We start from the raw sequence: 20169 nt of genomic DNA on the forward strand, positions 1-20169 counted from the left end.
TGTCTGTGTTAATCTCTTTTTTTTAGAGAACAAAGGCTGGCTTTCTCCTTATTTGCAACGGCTCTCCAATTCCGTTTCGGTATATAGTGGCCTTGAGCTCTCAGAAGTTCAGACTCTAGATCGAGAACTAAAACTACAACAAGATGACGTTACTGCTACGTATCGAGTGACTGAAAAATCATGTCTCGTAATAAGGAGTAGCTAGTTTTCCATTACGACAAGGCAAAATCACCTCAGTTTGTGTCTTGCCTCTTTCGGAAAGTCCGGTACCAAGGTGGTTAGCATGTAGACTGGTATGCGGAGCGGAGTGCGGCAACCTGCAGCTCTAGCGCACGGAAAAGTGGCGGAGGCTACCCTTCCGGTTTCGCCCAACGAGTTCTGCCCGCCATCACACCAGGCACAGGCGGCGCGGGGTGGTGCCGGTGTCGCCACTCGCCGAGGTGACAGAAAGCCACTTCTATTTAGTTATGGCTCTACATATAATTCGAAGCTCGTCCCGTGGTTGCCGCTCCAACTTGCCCAGAAAGCCTTTTCCTTCTACCCTTCGTCTCTAGACTTGTCATCTCTTGTCGAGCAACATGGAGGCTATCAAGCAAACCTTCCAGCGCTGCAAGGCGCAGAATCGAGTAGGTCGAAATGGCGGGGTACAACGAGAAGCGTCGTTGCTAACCAGTGCCTCCTCTCCGGATAGTCTGCCCTCGTCGGCTATGTCACAGCTGGATATCCCAGGCCCCAAGACACACCAGAGATCCTCCTTTCCATGCAAAGGGGTGGATGCGGTACGTGACCGTCTTCAATTGTAGCCCCTCGAGCTAGCTAACCGCAAAGCAGACGTGATCGAAGTCGGATCCCCCTTTACTGATCCCATTGCCGATGGCCCGACGATCCAAAAAGCCAATGCTGTACGCAATTCAAATCCAACTTTATGCCTTCAGTGCCCGAGCGATTTTACTGACACGGTACTAGATCGCGCTGAGCAATAATCTCACGATTTCGTCGACGCTCGATATTATTCGCGATGCCCGCAGCAAAGGCCTGATTGTTCCCGTTATCATCATGGGATACTACAACCCTCTCCTCAACTACGGCGAGGAGCGTCTCTTGGCCGACTGCAAGTCGGCTGGTGTCAATGGTTTCATCGTCGTCGATCTGCCTCCCGAGGAGGCCGTCTCCTTCCGCAAGCTTTGCACCAAGGGCGGGCTCTCCTACGTTCCCCTCATCGCTCCCGCTACCTCGGATGCCCGCATGAAGATCCTCTGCCAGCTCGCCGACTCCTTCATCTATGTCGTCTCAAGACAGGGCGTTACGGGAGCGACTGGCACCCTCAGCGCCAACATCCCGGAGCTCCTCAGCCGCGTCAAGAACTACAGTGGCAATAAGCCCGCAGCTGTCGGCTTTGGTGTCAGCACTCCTGAGCACTTCCAGAGCGTCGCCTCGGTTGCAGACGGCGTAGTCGTTGGCAGTCAAATAATTACTACCATTGGCAATGCTCCGTCCGGCCAGATTTGCGACAGCGTCCAAAGCTTTTGCTCTGAGCTCTGCGGGCGCTCTGCCGAGCAGGTTTCTGCCGACGCAAGCAGTGTCGCTGCCCAGGATATCCAAAACAGCGAGGCCACTCTGGCAGAGGCTACCATCACACCTGAGAAGGATAAGGAACTGGTGGCTCAACTCGCCGCCATGCACGCCAAGATCCCCGACCGCTTCGGTGAATTTGGTGGTCAGTTTGTCCCCGAGAGCTTGATGGACTGCCTGTCCCAGCTCGAAGATGGCTTCGACAAGATCAAGGACGATCCCGTCTTCTGGGATGAGATTCGCTCCTACTACGACTACATGGGTCGTCAGTCCAAGCTGTACCTAGCCAGCCGATTGACCGAGCATGCCGGCGGCGCTAATATTTGGCTAAAGCGTGAAGACTTGAACCACACTGGCAGTCACAAGATCAACAATGCCATTGGCCAGCTTCTCCTCGCCAAGCGCCTGGGAAAGACCAAAATCATCGCCGAGACTGGTGCTGGCCAGCACGGTGTTGCCACTGCCACTATCTGCGCCAAGTTTGGCATGGAGTGCACAGTGTATATGGGTGCTGTAAGTCGACCTCTTTGAGTCCACCTTGTGCGAATATTGTTACTGACGTGTAGTTTAGGAGGATGTCCGCCGCCAAGCTCTCAACGTTTTCCGTATGAGACTTCTGGGTGCCAAGGTTGTCCCTGTCACAGCTGGCAGCCAGACTCTCCGTGATGCCGTCAACGAGGCGCTCCGCGCCTGGGTTGTCGAACTCGACACTACTCACTACATCATTGGCTCCGCCATTGGTCCCCACCCCTTCCCGACCATTGTGCGCACCCTACAGTCTGTGATCGGCGAGGAAACCAAGCAGCAGATGATGGAGAAGCGCGGTAAGCTTCCTGACGCTGTTGTTGCCTGTGTCGGTGGCGGCTCCAATGCCGCGGGCATGTTCTACCCCTTCTCCAATGACCCCAGCGTCAGGATTCTCGGCGTCGAGGCCGGTGGCGAGGGCATTGGCACGGGCAGACACGGCGCTCCTCTTAGCGCCGGCAGCAAAGGCGTTTTGCACGGTGTTCGCACCTATGTAGTGCAAGACGAGCATGGTCAAATCTCCGAGACGCACTCCATCTCCGCCGGTCTCGACTACCCCGGCGTCGGTCCCGAGCTGAGCTCCTGGAAGGACAGCGGCCGTGCCGAGTTCATCGCTGCCGATGATGCCCAGGCCCTGATTGGCTTTCGCCTGTGCAGTCAGCTGGAGGGCATCATCCCGGCCCTGGAGTCTGCGCACGGCATCTACGGCGGTATCGAGCTGGCTAAGACGATGAAGAAGGGCGAGGACATTGTCATTTGCCTGAGCGGTCGTGGTGACAAGGATGTTCAAAGTGTTGCAGAGGAGCTGCCCAAGCTTGGTCCAAAAATTGGCTGGGACCTTCGTTTCGAGTAGAAGCATGACATCAAGTTCTTTATTTGCTCAGGGAATCCACTGGCGCATCACATAGGGCAAGGAGATACTTTTCTGGCGGACGAGCTGTCTGCCGCATAGAAATACATAGGCGTTAAAATAGGTTAATAGACGACGACTTACAAATACCCACCAATGCAAGCAAAGACTTAGATTGTACATTGAGAGTTAAATGGTGCTATAGAATACACGTGGGCGACGACCCCCCGCCACTACTTGAAACACAAGGAACGACCGACTACCCTCAGTTCCTTCCTCTCCTCTTCCTCTACAGCTGCGGCTGCTTCTGCGCAGCCTCGGCCTCCACCTGCGCAGCCTCGGCCGCATCCGTCTCATCGAGCTGCTGAAGCAGCCTCGCCTCCTCCTCATCCGACAGCTCCTCGACGCCCTCGAGGCCAGCGAAGTCCTCGTCCCCCAAGATGAGGGCGCGGTGGAACGCCTCGCGAAGCGCCTCAAGCGTCTCCTTGCTGCGCGCGCTCAGCGGTCCCGGTGTGGCATAGTCGAGCGCGAAGCGAATCATGTCATCGCGGTCCTCAACCTCCTTTGGCGGCATCCCCAGCGCGACTCGCTCCTCGTTGAAGCGCCGCTGCACGGCCTGGCTCTGCATCAGCAGCCAGCGCATGTTCCAGCCGCCGGGGCCGAGCTCCTTGATGCGCGCCGGCTTGCTCTTGAGCAGGTAGTTTTCGAGGCCGCCCTCGCGGCGAATCGTCTTGAGCACACGCAGCGTCAGGCGTGTCTTGATGCGCGCGCCGAGCGCTGCCACGTAGAAGGCCTTGACGTGCACGTTGGGCCGCCAGGTTCGCCGCGTCCGGTTACCCCGGCCCGCGACAATGTTGCCGTACCGAATCCGCGCGCTACCGTACAGGCCCCGGTTCGATTGCTTGTAGAGGCGCCGCTCACCGTACGGGTACGGCGGGATCAGGTCCGACGGAAGCCGGTGCGCCTTGACCGTCTTGGTCTGCGCGACGGGGGTGGTCGAGAAGGCGCGGCTCCTGGGGGCGGCGATGATGGTGGCGGCGTGTGTGAGGAGAGGACTTATCGTCGGTCGGCGTGCGAGGGGGCATTGACTCGCCTGCGAGAGGATTGACCTCGTCGCGGAGAGTCGGAAAGCCATGGTCGGCGAAAACGGGAGGTGTAACAGCTGCCAACGCTCGTTTCCCCAAGGTACGATTTCAGGTTGTCAACGGTGTTTAAATCGCTATTGTTCGGTGCAATCTCATCGCAAACAATCGATTGATCGGGTAATTGTACAGTGGGAGCCGACGCAGCTGCTTCGATTCGCCCCTCGCCGATGCAGGTGTCTTGTGTGAGGTGGCCGTCACTCGAGAACAATTTTGGCCCCTTCGGAAGCGCTAACTCAATGATCCGGGGCGCTCACTTTCTGCTGGCCACCCTGCGACAAGTTCTCGACTCCACTGTATTTCCTGGCTCCTGAAGAGGGGGGCGCCAGGCGGTAGAGGGGTACTTGTACTTGTATTCCCATGGTATATTGACATAATTGTCGTGAAGCTGAGGATTGCAACCCATTTCTGCTGAGGCTCTCTCGGGAGCTTCGAGCTTTCTTTTATTTTCTGTCCAGCGTCTTCGATTTCTATTCATTGCGTTTGAATTGTTGCTCTTGCGCATTCGATACCCCTTTGCCATTGCTCATCATCTACAGTCCCAGCCATGTTTCCGCCAGTGGACGATCGTGTTCTCGACAACAATCCCGACTTTGCCAGATTGTACAAAACTCTCACTACATCCATTCTAACCCCTGATGGCACATCGAGACGAAGTAAGGAATCAAAAGAAAACGAGGCCATTCGACAGGTACAATCCCGCCGACTTCCCAGCACCAGCCAAGCCCACGCCTCTTTACTAACCTGTGCTTGTCCCTTGCAGCAAGCAGACCAGCATCGTATGAGAGCCGCAAACCAGCATCTCCTTGCACGAGCCATTGCGGCGGCTTCTCCGGCCGATCAGCCCCGCGCGCCGGGAACACGAGCCCCGAGCGATTCCTACACCGCCCGCGACTCGAAACTTGCCGACTCGTCCCTTCTCGACCTCCTCCTCGTCCTCCCACCACTCCTCCACACCCCGAGCTCCGTCTCCCCCGATGTCGCCGCTCTCCTACTCACCAGCGCGCCTCTGTCAGACATGCCGGTCCTCGCCCCTCCGCTCGCGGCCCTCGTGTCCGCTAACTTACACGCCGCGGCCCTGGCCCTGACACAGCTTACGCACCCGCTCAGCAGCCCGTCCACCGTACAGCGGCACATCCCCGCGCTCGAACATGACTACACCTCGCTGAGGGACCAGCTGGCGGCCGCGCACACCCACCTACTCGCCGGCCGCCTGCGCGCCGTGTCCGCGCTGACGCAGCTCCTGCACATGCACGCCGAGATGCGCGCGCGCCTCGTCCGCTGCCTCGAGGTCAAGCACGGGCCCGTCGCGCAGTCGCTCGAGCTGCGCGCCGCCGAGGTGGCGCTGCTCGCGCAGAGGGCTGAGGCCGAGGCCGCGCAGACGCTCGTGGGCCTGCACGCGCAGGTCTACTCGCCCGAGGTCGTGTCGGCGCTGCGCACGTACGGTGCGCACCTACGTGACGCCAAGATTCGCGGTGCGGAACGGGTGCGCAACCTGCAGCGCGAACTTAAGGAGTATGGTGTCGACGCCGACGACGGTGGTGGCAGCGCAAAGGAAAAGACGATGCGGGAAATGGCAAAGGCACACGAAGAGATTGGGCGGCAAGTGGACGAGGTGACATTGGACTTGAAGCGCCTACATACGCAATAGTAACCATGTGGTAAATACAAGCACTGCCCGTCCACTGCCTGTCCATTTTCCCAAATAAGTTGATGGTTCTTTGTTCGGTCTATATATCTAGAGTACAAGTACATTTGCTACCATAAGCGTAAAGCCGAAACAGGCCTCGGTGAAAAGAGGCACATGAACTGTAGATTCATATGAATCTTTCCCCCTTCTTTATTCTTGTTGTTTCCCCCCCTGCGGAAGAAACTACCACACCCACTCATTAAATATCAACGAAACCTTCCATATGTAATCCGTTTAACCCTTGACCTTGAAGATGGCCTCGGCAAGGCGGCCGACGTTGTCGCTGGTGATGCCGGCGACGGAGATGCGGCCATCCTTGGTAGCGTAGACGGAGAACTCCTGGGCGAGCTTGGTCATCTCATCGGCAGTGAGGCCGGTGTAAGCGAACATGCCAATCTGGGAGGTGATGTGCGACCAGTCGTGCTTGGAGCCGAGCTTCTCAAGGTTATCCTTGAGCAGAGCGCGCATGGAGATGATGCGGTCGGCCATGCCCTTGAGCTCGGCGAGCCACTGCTCGCGCAGCTTGGGGTCGCCGAGGATTGTGGAGGCGATGCGGGCGCCGTGGATGGGGGGGTTGGAGTAGATGGGACGGATGATGATCTTGAGCTGCGAGTCGACGCGCTTCTTCTCGGCGGCGTCTTCGCAGACAATGGAGAAAGCACCGACACGCTCACCATAGAGACCCTGAAAACACCGTTAGTACACACAAGATTGCCTGGCAACCAAAGAGCTACTCACCATGTTCTTGGCAAACGACTGGCAGAGGGCGACGTTGTGGCCCTGCTCGACAAAGTAGCGGACGGCAAAGGCGTCCTGGTCAATGTTACCGCTGGCGAAGCCCTGGTAGGCCATGTCGAAGAAGGCAAAATGGCCGTGGTCCTTGGTGATCTGAGAGAGCTGCTTCCACTGCTCCTGCGTGGGGTCGACGCCGGTGGGGTTGTGGGCGCAGGCGTGGAAGAGGAAGACGCTGCCATTGGGGGCGGCCTTGATATCGGCAACCATGCCCTCAAAGTCGAGACCGATGGTATCCTTGTTGTAGTAGCGGTACTGCTCGACCTTGAGGCCAGCGTCGGTGAAGACGGCCTTATGGTTGGCCCACGACGGCTGGGGGATGTAGATCTTCTTCTCGCCGGGGTAGAAGCGGGCGAGGAAGTCGGCGCCGATGCGCAGGGCACCGGTGCCTGAGATGGACTGGGTGATGGCCAGGCGGTCGAGGGCGGATGAGTTCTCGCCGTAGGCAAGCTTGGCGGCCAGGGGAGGGAGCTCGGGGACACCGGTGATGCCGGCGTACTCCTTGTTCAGCTTCTCGTCAATGACCTTTTGCTCGGCCGCGCGGACAGAGGGTAGGACGTAGGGTTTTCCCTTGTCATCGCGGTAAGCGCCGACACCTGCGACGGGGGAGGGTGACATGTTAGCGTGCGGTTGCTCATCGCGGGTTGAGTGGTGGGTTGTCGGGAATGGGAAGACGAACCGAGGTTGATCTTCTTGTCGAAGCTGTCGGCTTTGAAAGCTTCAGTGATACCTGCAAACCATTTGAATTAGCGATTGAGAGTGATGCGAGCAGCGTGCCGCAGGCAACGTACCGAGAATTGCCTGAAAGCGCCAGCAACAAACAGACGGTTAGTACATGACAAACAAACCCACGCAACCGTTGAGCCGAGCGGGACGTTGTCGCCGAGCGGCGCAAACAGGAATACTACTCACATCCTGCGGGTAGACAGGCCCAGATTAGCTTCAATGGAATCGCAAAACGTCACACGTGTTCAATTCACTCACAGGAGGGCCCTGAGGGACGTTGGCCCAGGTCGAGGCGGCAGCGCGACCAGCAGCGACAGCAAGGGTCGTGCGCTGGGTAGCCTGACGGCCGGCGATACGAAGAGTAGACATCATGGTGTATTGTGGGAGGGCAGTGTAACCGCAAGCGAAGAAGAAGAAGTGTAGAGACGGAGAGAAAGAAACGCAAGATCCGATTATGCTCCAAGAGATGAGATGGGGGTGGTCGAAGGGGGGGGCTAGTTAGTGGGCAATGCTTTCTTGGGCGTTTTGGTGAGCGCGAATGGAGTCCGTCAGATGCCAGCAGGGCAGAAAAGCAAAGGGCTCAAGAAAAAAAGGGCTGCAGCTGGGCATGTAGCCCAAATATCGGGGGTGGGTCGGACCTGCTCGGGATGAGTTACTGAGGATGATGGCGTGAGCTGTTTTAACCGGCCCGTGCAAGGGCCCCTGGCAACTAGGTAGAGTAATCGAACAACAAGACAGCACACAAATGACTCTATCTTTTCCCTAGATACTCCGATTCGGAGTACACGGATAGGTATGTATGTAGGTAGCTAACCAGCGACTCCATTACTCCAATTGAGCTGTAAAATACCGCTCCCTCGTGCGAGCTCCAGAACAACCAGGTCGTCCTAGTTACCAGTAGAGAGAGAGTGGCTCCAGTTGGCTGACAGCAGGCACCGCTTTTTCTTACTGACAGCCAAGGGCAGATATTACGACACGGGCAGAGATTATGCGAGATGGATAATCCCCTTGTCTAGATGTGGTCTTGTGCGGATGCTTAATTTTTATGCTAATGGTATTTCTAGCCGAAACAGTTGGAGGAAACGAAACAAAACAGTTCAAATGGTCAAACTACGAGGCCCCCGTTACCTCCCAGCGCCGTTGCGGGTCGTCGGAGAGCTCACGGTGATGCTCGGAGCTCGCGGCATGTCGGTCACGACTCATCAGCACAACCCTGTAAAGAGTGCTAAATCGCAATGTTGCAGTTCCAAAAAGGCCAAAACTAAGCAATATCAAATCGTTATATTTACATGCTATTATGCCACATAGTTAATCAATTCATCAAGTTCAAAGCCTGACATTATCCGCTCATTTCTCAAATATCCCAAAAGAGCACGCTCAAACGAACTGTCCTTTGTTAGGACGATCCACCTCCTCATACGCATTCATTACGTTCTGCTCAACATTCTCGTGAAACACGTCTACCTCGGTCGATGCAAAATTGCGTGCGCTGATGCCCTTTTCAAACAGCACGTCAAGTTCAGCAAAAGTGCGGCCGCGCGGCTCCGGCAGGCGAAAGTAGACGTAGATGATGCACAGGAAGCAGATGCCGCCCCAGAAGAAGCCGGCATAGTTTTTCCAGTTCCACGCTGTCGGGTTGAGCATATACGGCGTGATGACGTTGTTGATGATGCCCACAATATTGCTACAGTCTCGGGTTAGATGTGCGTTTCTTCATGTTACCGATTTGTCTTGACTTACTATAGGTTTCTGCCGAGAACGACCGTCTTGATCTGGAGACGGCGCGAAGACAGCTCGCCCACCAACGAGTAGCACACAGTTCCGACGGTGAGCTGGTAAAAGAGAGCCCACACGACCATGATGGCGCCCGTCGCCAACGCGCCCTCTCTGCGTTGGGCCTCGGGTACGAGTCCAAGAAATCCTAGGACGCAGAGCATGCTGCACAGGCCGCAGAGACCGTACAGGTACAGAGAACGACGGCCAACCCCCATCGTCATCAGACCCCATGCACCAAATACGCCAACCATATTGATGGCATACTGGCCGAGAGCAAACGAGTACGAATCATGCTCCGACAAGCCCGCCTGCTTCAAAAAGTAGGTCGAATAGTTGGAGAAGGAGTTGCCGCTGAGATTCTGAATCGCCCAGACCATGCAGACAATTTCGGTGCGGCGCAGGTCGGATCCCTTGAAGCAGTCCCAGTAGGATGCGCCAGCCGTCATCTTCTCCTCTAGTGCCGTCGTGTGCACCATCATGGCAATCGTCTCGTCGGGGTCAAACTGGGTCTCTTCATTCTTGCTCGTCAACCGTAACAAAGAGTGCTTCGCCTCCTCCATCTTGCCGCGACGGACAAGCCACCAGGGAGATTCGGGCGCAAAGTAGATGCCAATCATGAGGGGTAGTGGCCACATCCACTGAAGGGCGTACGGGATGCGGTACGCCCACTCGTCTTCACGCTTCAGCATGGAGAAGATGACGCCGATGCCAATCTCCTGGCCGAGGCCCCAGCAAAAGTTGACATAGGTGGTCAGATAGCCGCGCAGCGCGACAGGACACACCTCGGAAGCGTAGGTAATGGTCAGCGTCTGAAAAATACCCCATGGGATGCCGCAGAGAATCTCGGCCACGAGAAGCATCTGGACGTTTTGCGCGGTGAAGAAGATGGTGGTAAAGGCGGCGACGAGGCCGAGACAGCCGATGACGGTCCAGCGGTAGCCGAAACGCTCAGAGACGAAGCCGTTAATGAAGAGGCCAATGATTTCTCCAACTTGGGCACCCTATTGATGTTCGGGTTAGACTTTTAGAAGGAGAAATATTATCACTTTTGGAGATTCGGCACTTACATTGCTCAGGCCAGCCTGCCAACGGGCCGGAACCTCGTATGTGCCCGTGTCGGTGAGCTCACCATACTTTCTGTTAAACTGGGGAAAGGCATCTAAAGACGAACGGTTAGCACAAGTGTTGGCTATTTGCTTACATATGCGGTCGGCTACTCACAGAAATTGTTGACCAGAGTAATATCGTAGCCTTCCATAACGATGCACGTCGAGATGAGGACGCTCCAAGCAACGGCCTTCGGGTACAGGCGCAGGCCCTGCATGAGGGTCATGTTGCGCTCCTTCTCAGCAGCGGCACGCGCGCCCTCAATGACGCGGCTGTTTACATTGTTGGCCTCCTTGTTCATAGCGACTTCGCGGGCAGTCTCAGCCGCGACGTCTTCAACGGGTTGCACGTCGACGTCCTTTTCAGAACCCATGGCGTGTAGGTATGCAGCCAACAGATCGTCACCAGGGAGGTGGGTGGGTGTCTTCGAAGAGCACAAAGAAAAGGGGTGAGAGATTATTCTCGGAGAAGAAGAGAAGGGGAGAAGGGGAAGAAGGGGGTGAGTCGAGAGGCCGTGATGCCAAAAGACTACGAGAGCCAACGGGAGGTTCCACAGGCGGGCTTTTTATATGCCAGGTCTCTTGGCAAGGATGGGCAGACGAGAGGCGGGGGAACAAGCGCACACAGGAGTGACGTCCAGGCGAGGATATCTTTCTCCGCTATGCACGCTCGGCGGCTTTTGGAGTATTTGGAGGAGGAAAGGAAGAGATCGCCAATGGCACAAGAGGAAATCTCAGCCGTCCTCTGCTTTGAAAGCGGCGAGGGCTTATTAGCGGCTTGACAAGGGGGGTGACCTACCTAACTTAACAATGTGGGGGAACCATGCCACTATGTACAGCGGCACTACCTGAATTGCTTCCGGGTTCTTGCAACGGAGCTATGCGAGAAGAGAGTCTAGCTAACTTTGAGTGATAAATGTATTGTGGGATGGGAACATCTAACAATAATCTACTGAAATACTCAATACTTTTACATATGAAAGCCAACAGTCGGCCAGCTCAACAAGCTGGCAGGGGCTGCTTTGCTGTTTCCGAAAAAAAACAACCCCCAAACGTGGCGGTGCGCCACCATGCACAAGCCATCTTGCAATCGTCAACTCGCACACGAGCTTCAATGTTTTCAATTGCCGTTTCGGCCTCTTCCAACAGGAGCAAGTGACGACGGTATTGGCCAAACAACATAAACTGGGTACGTAGTCGCTGTTACGGCCTAATCCAGCCCGGAATTGTCACGGGAAAGTCTTTTAGTGCTAGAGAAGAAAGAGGAAATGTTACGCACTGCACTGCAAGGTCATTGTATCCCGGCCAGGGCGGCGCTGTAAATTTATTTTAGTGGTGCCGCAGAAGCAAAATTTTCACCGTCCAGCTCTAGTACCTAAGTAGTGGCCGGAGCAGCCTAGAAAGGTAGGCCCGCGAGTGGGAGAGGGCAACAAGCAGCAGCAACAGGTGAGGCCGTCGTCGACGTCTACCCCGGGATCTCACCCGCAAAAAGACCAGGAAGGAGGTCAAATGGCTCCAATTTGGATTTAGCTTCCGTCTGGGGTAATTCGGATTAGAAACAAGCATGCACCCCAGTGTCGCTCTCTGGTTGCTGGCTGCGACAAGGCAAAACGTCGTTTTTCCAGCCTTCACCAAGGTGGAGCAAGGTTCACTCTTCAAAATCTCCTAGTCGAGTACCAAGCCGCCGGCGCTAGCCTCATTTCTTTCCCAAAGAAGACCCTCCCCGCCGCAGCTTACCCTTTTCAGCTCATTCAAGAAGTCCTCGCCGAGATCTGGGCTCAGACAATAACGCCTCGATCCACCCGCTGTTCTAGAAGTGGAAGTCTTGCGGCTACACTCCCGTATTGTGGCTTTTCTTCCCTTGCCTCACTCACTCCCGTATTGCTCCATTCACATGTTGGCTTTCATCAAGCTTGACAATGCAATCGCCATCATTGGGTCAATAGCCGAGAGCCCATGAAATACTGTGCCCTGGGCCGGCCCCGGATTCTGCAAGACTGTGGCGTCACTCGGTATTTGACAGAAAGGCTTGGCCTATGACGACGTAGCATCTGTCGGCATGCTTGCCGGGTGCTCATGGGTATCCATTGTGCTGGGGTGGTATTATTGCATCCTTGACTTGACTATCACACAACTCACGTCCCTCCGACTACTTCTTCCAAAAGTCCCTCCACCACTCCTTCAGCCCAAACGCCTTCTCATTGCCCTCCACATGAACCTTTGCATCCCCCTTGCCCGCCAAACTACCCGAGTCGCCGCCGCCGCTCGCAGCCTGCCCTCCGCCGCCGCCCAGCCGTGACGCCGGCACCCTCGCCGTCCTGTTTTTAATCTCGCCAGCCAGTAACGGCGCCACCGTCGCGTAGCACACCGCCCGCTCCCTCGCCAGCGAAAAGTACGGCTTTTTGGCCAGGTCCGGCGCCAAGATGTTGTAGCTGCGCGCCAGGTCGTTGAGCCGCTCCACCGCCAGCGTCATGTACTTCTCCTCGGCCGCCTCCCACGCCGGGTCGCGAAACGGGGGTGGGAGCTGCCCAAAATCCGCCGTCGACGGCCGCCCAGCAGCCACAATATCCCTCTCCAGGGCCTGGGTGGCCACCTCCTCGAGCTCCTCGACCTGCTCGAGCTGCTTGGACATGACGGGGTCGTCTGTCACGGCCGACGACACGGCGATTTGGTCTGAGGCGCGCTGGCGCGGATTGTGCAGCTTCTCCGCCGCCGCGTACCGCTCAGCCCGCTGGATCTGCTCCTGCAGGGACCCGCCCTCGGACGAGATGAGCCTCGCCGCGTGGCGTTTCCAGTCGCTACGCAGCCGCGCGCGGAAACTGTTGGCCTCGCGCACCAGCTCCTGCTGCTTCTCGATCCACGGAGGCACCAAGGCCTGGCGCTGAATCAACCGATTCATGAGATATTCCGTGGTGTCGACATACGGATTACTACTCGCACTCGAGTCGGTCTCGACCCCCACGCCCCGCGGTATATTCCTGAACTGGCCGCGGGCAATGGCATTTTCGATGCGCTCGTTGGCCATGGAGGCAACGGCAGAAATAGCGACAGGTCCAATCCGGCCCTCAGGTTGGAACCGTTCTCGAAACTGCTTCTTCATCTCGTCTTTCTCCTTGTCGCTGAGCCCCTGGCCTTCCTTCATCCCGAGTCCCGAGTACGCCGATGCCTTATCCCGTGCCGAGGCTGCTCTCTGGCCAGGGCTCAATACTGGTGCGCGCTTCAGCCGCGTGTCAATGGGGTTCCCCCGTAAATCCGGTTTCAGTGGCTTCTTTGCGTCGTCCAACATCCGTAACACTGCATCCTCGGTCCGTTCTTCCCCTGCCCAAGCGTGCCGCGCGCCAAAGGAGCTGACATGCGATTTCTGGCCTTTGGATGTGATTCCAGCTTCAGCAAGCGCTCCAGCAAAGTCATTCTCGAACTTGGCATCCGTAATCTTACTCATGAGCCTTTCTTTCAGCTCTTCGGAAAATCCAGCATCTTGCACTGCTTGCCGCCCGGCTCTACCACCAGTGTAGAGCGCCTCTTCCGTGGCCTCTTGCAGGCGACGGGCCAACGGACCCAACTCGTTTTCATCGGTTGTTCCTTTTGAGTTTTTTTGCTTATTTTCGCTCGACTTGAAATTGCCGGCTGAGCTTTCTGGAGTTGTGCTGTCACTGCGCTGAGATGAGTATAACGCCACACACAAAACCTTGGAGCGTGTTCGTAGCTGACATTGGCGGCAAACTTGCTGCACATTGCGTCCTGTAGCGAGACTCATATTTTCGCCACTATTTCGTCTATAGTGGTTTGACTCTCTGGCACGATGGTCATTGCGTACAACGCCAGCGCTAGATGAGGTTGTAGGAGTAAGCCGTTGATGGCTGAGGTCGTCGCCACTTGCAGTATAACTATCCCCTTTATTAGTCAGCTAACCCCGAAGGCACAACGACATCGACACAATATGCACACAAAAATAGTCTAGTAAATCACAGTTTTCTTTTTCCATCTGTCATCTCGTTTCAGAAATAATGGTTCAAATGCTACTTTTTATGTGGATTATTCCTATATCTACAGTACCAAGGTACTCATTTCCCAAACTCCAAGATTCTCCCGAGGTATCGTATGCATACAGCCATGAATGAAAAGCACCAAACGCCGGCTCGGAGTTTACGACTACGAGCTTCTCTTTCCATAAGGCTCGAATGGGAAACTAGCAGAAACAACCGCCGTAACAATGAAAATGCCAGCGCAGACATAGAGAGGTGCTGAAGTTGACGTATCGGCCACGGTGCCAATGACCGCGGAAATGATACCCATGATACGGTTGAGCGCAACCGCAATACCGTTGCCAGTACCACGGTGCGCGCTGGGGAGAACCTCTGGAGTATAAGCATAGAGCGTGCCGTAGTAGATGTTGAGAACGCAGGCAATGATGCAGGAGAATGCAAGGTCCTGGGTAGAGGTCTTGACGGCCGTGTATGCAAAGAAGAAGGTCATTGTCAGCAGTGATCCGACGACCATGGTATACTTGCGGCCGAAAATACGCGTGTTGCACATGAGACCGGCAATAATAGGACCGGGGATGCCGCAAACGTTGGTCAGGGCATAGTTGCGCCAGGTCTCAAAGACGGATCGCTGGAACTCGCCGCTTCGACTCTTGAGGTAGGCACTGTAGCCAAGTTAGCATATCTCTCATGTGCAAATTACTGGGGAAATATACTTACGGTAGGAAAACATAGAACAGAGGATAGGCGAGGCCGATCAGCATCCAAGAAAACCAGATCAGGCTTGTGGAAAGTCCAATTTTCTTGGTGCAGAACAGGCCACGAAAATGAACAAAAGTCTCCCCAAGGGAAAATTTGTTCTTGCTATGAGAAGAGCGAATAGATCCACACGCCTCGAGCCTCTGGAGAGTGAGCGAGCAGGGGCGGTTGTACTTTTTGGCCATGGCCTGGATGTTTTTAACCAGAAGGGCGTCTTCGCCGGCGCCGAGGAGGTATTTGGGGGTCTCTTTGAGGCGGATGACAAAGATTCGCAGGACAGACATGACAAAGACGAGCGCGCCGCCGGTGAACATGGCATACCGCCAGCCCCAGTTGTCGGCCTTGCGGCAGGGACCGTCGTCGAGGCAATTCCACTGAGCCGGGACGAGGAAGCCCCAAGCGATGAAGCCACAGATGGCCTGGCCGAAGCCCCACCAGGCGGCCATGAAGGTGACAAGCCACTGCTTGTCGCCGGGGAGGTACTCGAGGAAAACGGTCGTGTCCATGACCAGGTTGCCGCCACCGCCGAAGCCGAGAAGGGCGATGAGGAAGGCCAGGCTGGCCCAGCTGGGCATGGCGCCGGCGACGATGCAGGCGACGGAGCAGATGAAGAGGGAGATGTTGAAAGCGTACTTGCGACCAATGACGTCGGCGCTGAAGCCCCAGAAGATAGCACCGGTAAACATGCCGGAGTAGACGGCGATTGTCAGAGCATTCTTGTAGCCGTGAGAGCCGAATTCTTTATAGGCAGGTCCTGCGATGACGGACTGGAAAAGCAGAATCATGGAATCGACGCAGTAGCCGAAGCCATTGAGGAAGAAGAGCTTTAAATGGTAATTGGTCCATCCGATTTCGTCAATTGCCTATTTGAGAGGTCAGTTTCAACAATTCGGTCTTGGTCTTTTGCGTCGCATTGTAGTTTGTCTACCGCGCGCCCCACAGACACCGCGGAGCTCTTTGGCGTCTCAGTCCACAACGGTGTGCAACAGGGCAAAGAGCGACTTACATTGTTGACGAGATGCATCTTCATATTCAGCGCCGGGTCCATATCTTGCAGGCCGAGGATATCCTCGCCGCTGTGGACGGAACCAAGCTCGTCAGAGGAGAGGTGGCCATCTTCGGGACTGACAAGTTTCTTGTCCAGACCGGCAGTGTGCTTGTATGGTGGAAGCTGCGCCATGTTGGATGTTCGCAACGTCGCAAGTCTTTTTTATATGAGGTTCGAGGCGGCGCAGACCGAATCGCCGTAGGAGTCTCCTGATCGAGAGTTTCACGCCTAGGTACCGAAGTTGGATCCACGTGGAGGGTTGAACGGTGCCAGGTACTAGGGGGACGGATGGTCGAGCCACCAGGACACTTTGCTAGGAAGTATAATAGAAGAGCGTCGCAAGCACATAAGAATGCAAAGTCGAGGGTCGCGGTATATGCGCGATTCAAAGGGAAATACGGTGATTGTCCAAGAATGCGTGCAGAGGGTTAAATTTGTTGAAAAGTCGGCCGAGGCGCGAGGGTGACTTCCGGATTTCACTCGAGACTGGAGCGACCAAGCATCTGCATCGGGTTTCGATTGGCAGCGATGACAAGGTACGAGCCACGAAAACGAAGGAGGGAGCCAATAAACACCTGAATAGTTCACAAAGCTGGACTCAAAAAAAGGCGGCAATAACTAGGACACGAGACAGGTCGACGATGCGGCGCGGCGGGGGAGCCGGCCGTATTTCAAGGAAGTTGGGGCAGGCAAATGATAAATGGGATTGGCCGTTTCTAGCCCAGCCAAGAAGATCGCGCCGCAGTCCACGACCTTGGGTGCGGGCTGCTGGGCGGGGGCGCACTAACGAAGCTGGAAACGAACATGTGCCCCGAGCAACAAAGAAAACCATTGACTTGGGGCCTCAATGGCTGAAAGCTCATTAATTCCTAGAGGGTCACATTGGAGCATCATCTGGGCTACAGGCTTGTGCTGTTCTGATGAGGCGTACATATTGTTGGCATGTCCGCGTGGTAATGTGCTGTATCTTGGCGGCGGGCTGTTGATGAGCCGTGTGGCAACCCAATCAGGCTTCTGGTCTAGCGCGCCCACTGACCTTAGTAGCCCGTCAGTGGCCGGCGTCGCCCCCCCAAAGCGCCGCATCGAGAGCCTGATCAGAAATATTGTGCCCAGAGCGAGCCTGTTTAACCTTTTTTTTTCCCTCCAATTCTGCCAACCGCCCGCTCTCCAAAACCATGCTACGCTTCTTTGATGCCCAAGTTCCCCTTTGCCCCTCTGAGGCTTGACACTTGCAATTAGCAGTGACCATCTAAGCGGAACCCCCGTGTGCCCATACCATCGTCGTGATAGGCCGCTTGTCGCCCATCGATACCTGTATCCATTCGCGGGCGGGCCGTCGCCTCTCACCTGTGGGGGGGCTTTGAGGTCTTCACCAATTTCAAGGCTGCGAGTTCCTTGGGGGTCGCTGTAACTAGGTCCCGCGACGGCTTGTTTCGTTTCCACCATGCTAGTAGTCCAACATATCGACTGCAAGCTCGGGCAAAACACGTGCACTCTTCCCGGATTTTCCCATCTTACGTGCCTTTCCACGACCTGCTCTGCGCCGCAGGCATTGTTGGCATTGCGGCTCTTGCCTCTGCCGCCCCACTCACCATGGTCTATGGTAATACTGGGAATCGCCCACATGGATGGAGCTAACTATTCATCGTACTTTGATAAAATATTATGGAGGACCAATACCAGGACAGAGTTCGTAATCTAACTAATACCAGCCACGTGTACCCGGCACAAATAGTATGTGTCCCCATATCGATATAGTCATCACCACCTCATACAGTCTCAGCCTTCCACGGAACAACGCGAGATACACTAACCACAAACACGGGCTTCTCCGACCTCTACGCGTTTTGCTTCTCTAAGCAACTAGTATGTATTAACTGGTCGAAGGGGTACCTAGTTCTCCATCCACAAGTCCACGTTCAACGGTCTTGATCGGCAGCCAACCGTACTTACTTGGCCACCCTTTCAAATGGGGCGACGTCAGTGGCTGCTCTTCCCAGCGCCTCGTCCTTCAGCCATGGGTAATAATAAGCACTACTTCCATTGCTCAATCGCATGAGTTCAGATTGTCTGGGATTGCGCCACCTCCATCCTTAACGCTGGCTTCGGCCCTGTCAACAGAGAGACCGGGCCTTTTGCCCAGCACTATCGAGTGCGATGTTACCCTACACAGTGAACTGCATCTTGGCTGCGTCATCGGGAACACGACACGACAATCCAGAATTTGGCTCCTGTAACGCCTATGATAACTACCTGGATCCTTTCCGATTTATGCCCGCTTGACAATATTTTGATGAGATTATTGAAGGATTGAGCTGCTTCTTGTGTATCACAGCCCAGCCTCAATTTCGGCTCCTCTCCCAGTTCAGTTTCATTGCGGAACATGCCCACCACCGCATCGCGATTTGCCATAATCCGACAAGTTTGCACATTACGCACGCCGGTTCAATCGTAGTTGGACGTCATTTGAGCCTCGTTAATTGATTGACGCGTCTGCCCTGCAAACGCCTTGTCCCACATCCAATCCCGGCCACCATCACGCTTTTTTCGCTTTTTTTTTCTTACCAAGCAATTTTTCGCGACAGCCATCCATCCTCGCCTTATCTGTACGTGTACCAGCTACCCAACCACCTAAACTTTTGGGCCATCGTCGCAATCTTTTCCAGTGCGCTCTTCACCCGCCCGTCCGTGTCATCCAGCCTATGTCCCTCAAACTCCACAAAGATGATGTACTGAAATGGGCCTAGCAAGCTCGGCCGGCTATTGATGCTCGTCAGGTCCAGCTGAAACTCCCGGAAGCAGCCCAGAATGTCCGCGAGCGCACCCGGGCACTTGTGCGGCACCGTAAATGTCACGAGCGACTTGGTGCCCGTCCGCTGCGCTGGATCCTGCCGCAGCGGGTAGTCTACGGGTAGCGTGGGCTGCGTGCCGATGACGAGGAAGCGCGTCGTGTTGTCGTCGCGGTCCTCGATGGACGCTGCCAGAGTGTCGAGCGTGTAAAAATCCCCGGCCAGCTTGCTGGAGATGGCGGCCGACGTGCCGCTCGTGTCGGCCGCCACCAGCTCGGCGGCTTTGCTGGTTGAGCTAACTTCAAACTTTTCCGCATTCTTGAGATAAGTTGAGATAAACTTGGTACATTGACCAAAAGCTTGCGGGTGCGAGTATAGCTTCTTGATGTGGTCAAGGTTCTCCAATGGCTTGCTCTTGGGCTTGGACGGCGTCGGGTCTGCTGCCGTTGGCGTTGATGCGCCGCTTGCGCCTTGGCCAGAAGGCCTCGTGGCATTCGCGTTCTTGTGGCCTAGTAATTGATGATGAACGTCGACATAAACCTCGCCGTTGACGTATATGTCCTTGTAACGCCCGTCTCTATCCGCCAGGTCGTCTAGCGTAAAGACGACAGAGCCATTGGTCGAGTTTTCAATGGGCACGACACCAAGAAGAGCGTGCTTATCCTGAGTCTCATCGCAGACATCTAGTATATGTTGGTAGCAATTCTTATACCACATGTACACTGTAGCCCCAGATTGACCTCGTACCTACCGTCAATGGTGGTAACAGGCTTCAAATACCATACATCCTCCGAAAAGGCTTGCAAGGCGGCCTGTGTCGCGTGCAGGAATTAGCACTACATACAACGGGTTTGGAGGCGGGGTATAAAATCCATACCTGCTGAGAATAGGATGCGGTAGGCCCTAAATATGCCGCTATCGGCTTGCGGTCGGAGGGCGACATATGTGATTTATTTCTAGGAGTCGGCAGTCTCAAGGCCGGTGTGGTGGTACTTCTCAGTTTCTGTGCCCCTCCCTCCCCTCTTCCGAGACTCGGCGATGCACTATTTATGGACTGACAGCAAGCGGCTGCAGACAAGCTACAGGGACTTATTAGTGATACAGACCTAGCACACGAGGTGCACAGAGGGTCTCCAAGTTGAGCAAAAGATACAATATACTTGACCAATTACCCACAACAGCAAAAGAAAACCTCAAGCTTCACATGAACTCTTCGAGTCAACGGCTTGAACTGCCAAAAGAATAGGTCACGGTGGGGATCGAACCCACAATCTTCTGGTTCGTAGCCAGACGCCTTGCCATTTGGCCACGCGACCGGTGATTGATAGAAAAATAAACTTCTTATTGAGGACTAATAGATAGTCTAAAGGTTGGACCATAAAAAATCGCAGTTCGCCGGAAAGGCAAAAAG

At 55.3% G+C, this 20169-nt stretch overlaps 8 protein-coding genes across 8 annotated transcripts; 2 read left to right on the top strand and 6 right to left on the bottom strand.

Annotated features, from left to right (window-relative positions):
* Positions 1 to 578: 578 nt before the first annotated feature.
* On the top strand, positions 579 to 2950 carry CCM_07486 (tryptophan synthase; the record flags this gene model as incomplete). The annotated part of the gene is made up of 5 exons (XM_006672627.1): positions 579 to 626; positions 692 to 779; positions 832 to 902; positions 967 to 2085; positions 2144 to 2950. The coding sequence occupies 5 exons, from the start codon at positions 579 to 581 to the stop codon at positions 2948 to 2950; spliced, it is 2133 nt and encodes a 710-aa protein (XP_006672690.1).
* Positions 2951 to 3236: 286 nt separating this feature from the next.
* On the bottom strand, positions 3237 to 4082 carry CCM_07487 (50S ribosomal protein L24; the record flags this gene model as incomplete). The annotated part of the gene is made up of 1 exon (XM_006672628.1): positions 3237 to 4082. The coding sequence occupies one exon, from the start codon at positions 4080 to 4082 to the stop codon at positions 3237 to 3239; it is 846 nt and encodes a 281-aa protein (XP_006672691.1).
* A 554-nt stretch (positions 4083 to 4636) lies between these two features.
* CCM_07488 (uncharacterized protein) lies at positions 4637 to 5740 on the top strand (the record flags this gene model as incomplete). Its single annotated transcript, XM_006672629.1, has 1 exon — positions 4637 to 5740. The coding sequence occupies one exon, from the start codon at positions 4637 to 4639 to the stop codon at positions 5738 to 5740; it is 1104 nt and encodes a 367-aa protein (XP_006672692.1).
* A 273-nt stretch (positions 5741 to 6013) lies between these two features.
* On the bottom strand, positions 6014 to 7669 carry CCM_07489 (Aspartate/other aminotransferase; the record flags this gene model as incomplete). Its single annotated transcript, XM_006672630.1, has 5 exons — positions 6014 to 6463; positions 6518 to 7167; positions 7251 to 7301; positions 7363 to 7372; positions 7556 to 7669. The coding sequence occupies 5 exons, from the start codon at positions 7667 to 7669 to the stop codon at positions 6014 to 6016; spliced, it is 1275 nt and encodes a 424-aa protein (XP_006672693.1).
* Positions 7670 to 8674: 1005 nt separating this feature from the next.
* Positions 8675 to 10553, bottom strand: CCM_07490 (MFS alpha-glucoside transporter, putative; the record flags this gene model as incomplete). Its single annotated transcript, XM_006672631.1, has 4 exons — positions 8675 to 8981; positions 9038 to 10074; positions 10141 to 10232; positions 10295 to 10553. 4 exons carry the CDS (start codon positions 10551 to 10553, stop codon positions 8675 to 8677), a joined length of 1695 nt encoding a protein of 564 aa, XP_006672694.1.
* A 1775-nt stretch (positions 10554 to 12328) lies between these two features.
* CCM_07491 (DnaJ, subfamily C) lies at positions 12329 to 13936 on the bottom strand (the record flags this gene model as incomplete). The annotated part of the gene is made up of 1 exon (XM_006672632.1): positions 12329 to 13936. The coding sequence occupies one exon, from the start codon at positions 13934 to 13936 to the stop codon at positions 12329 to 12331; it is 1608 nt and encodes a 535-aa protein (XP_006672695.1).
* A 395-nt stretch (positions 13937 to 14331) lies between these two features.
* CCM_07492 (membrane transporter) lies at positions 14332 to 16101 on the bottom strand (the record flags this gene model as incomplete). The annotated part of the gene is made up of 3 exons (XM_006672633.1): positions 14332 to 14827; positions 14883 to 15784; positions 15928 to 16101. The coding sequence occupies 3 exons, from the start codon at positions 16099 to 16101 to the stop codon at positions 14332 to 14334; spliced, it is 1572 nt and encodes a 523-aa protein (XP_006672696.1).
* A 2468-nt stretch (positions 16102 to 18569) lies between these two features.
* Positions 18570 to 19701, bottom strand: CCM_07493 (chorismate mutase/prephenate dehydratase; the record flags this gene model as incomplete). Its single annotated transcript, XM_006672634.1, has 3 exons — positions 18570 to 19441; positions 19510 to 19570; positions 19603 to 19701. The coding sequence occupies 3 exons, from the start codon at positions 19699 to 19701 to the stop codon at positions 18570 to 18572; spliced, it is 1032 nt and encodes a 343-aa protein (XP_006672697.1).
* Between the last annotated feature and the right edge of the window lie 468 nt (positions 19702 to 20169).

Source organism: Cordyceps militaris (genome assembly GCF_000225605.1).
Source record: "Cordyceps militaris CM01 unplaced genomic scaffold CCM_S00006, whole genome shotgun sequence".
Taxonomy (NCBI): Eukaryota; Fungi; Ascomycota; class Sordariomycetes; order Hypocreales; family Cordycipitaceae; genus Cordyceps; species Cordyceps militaris.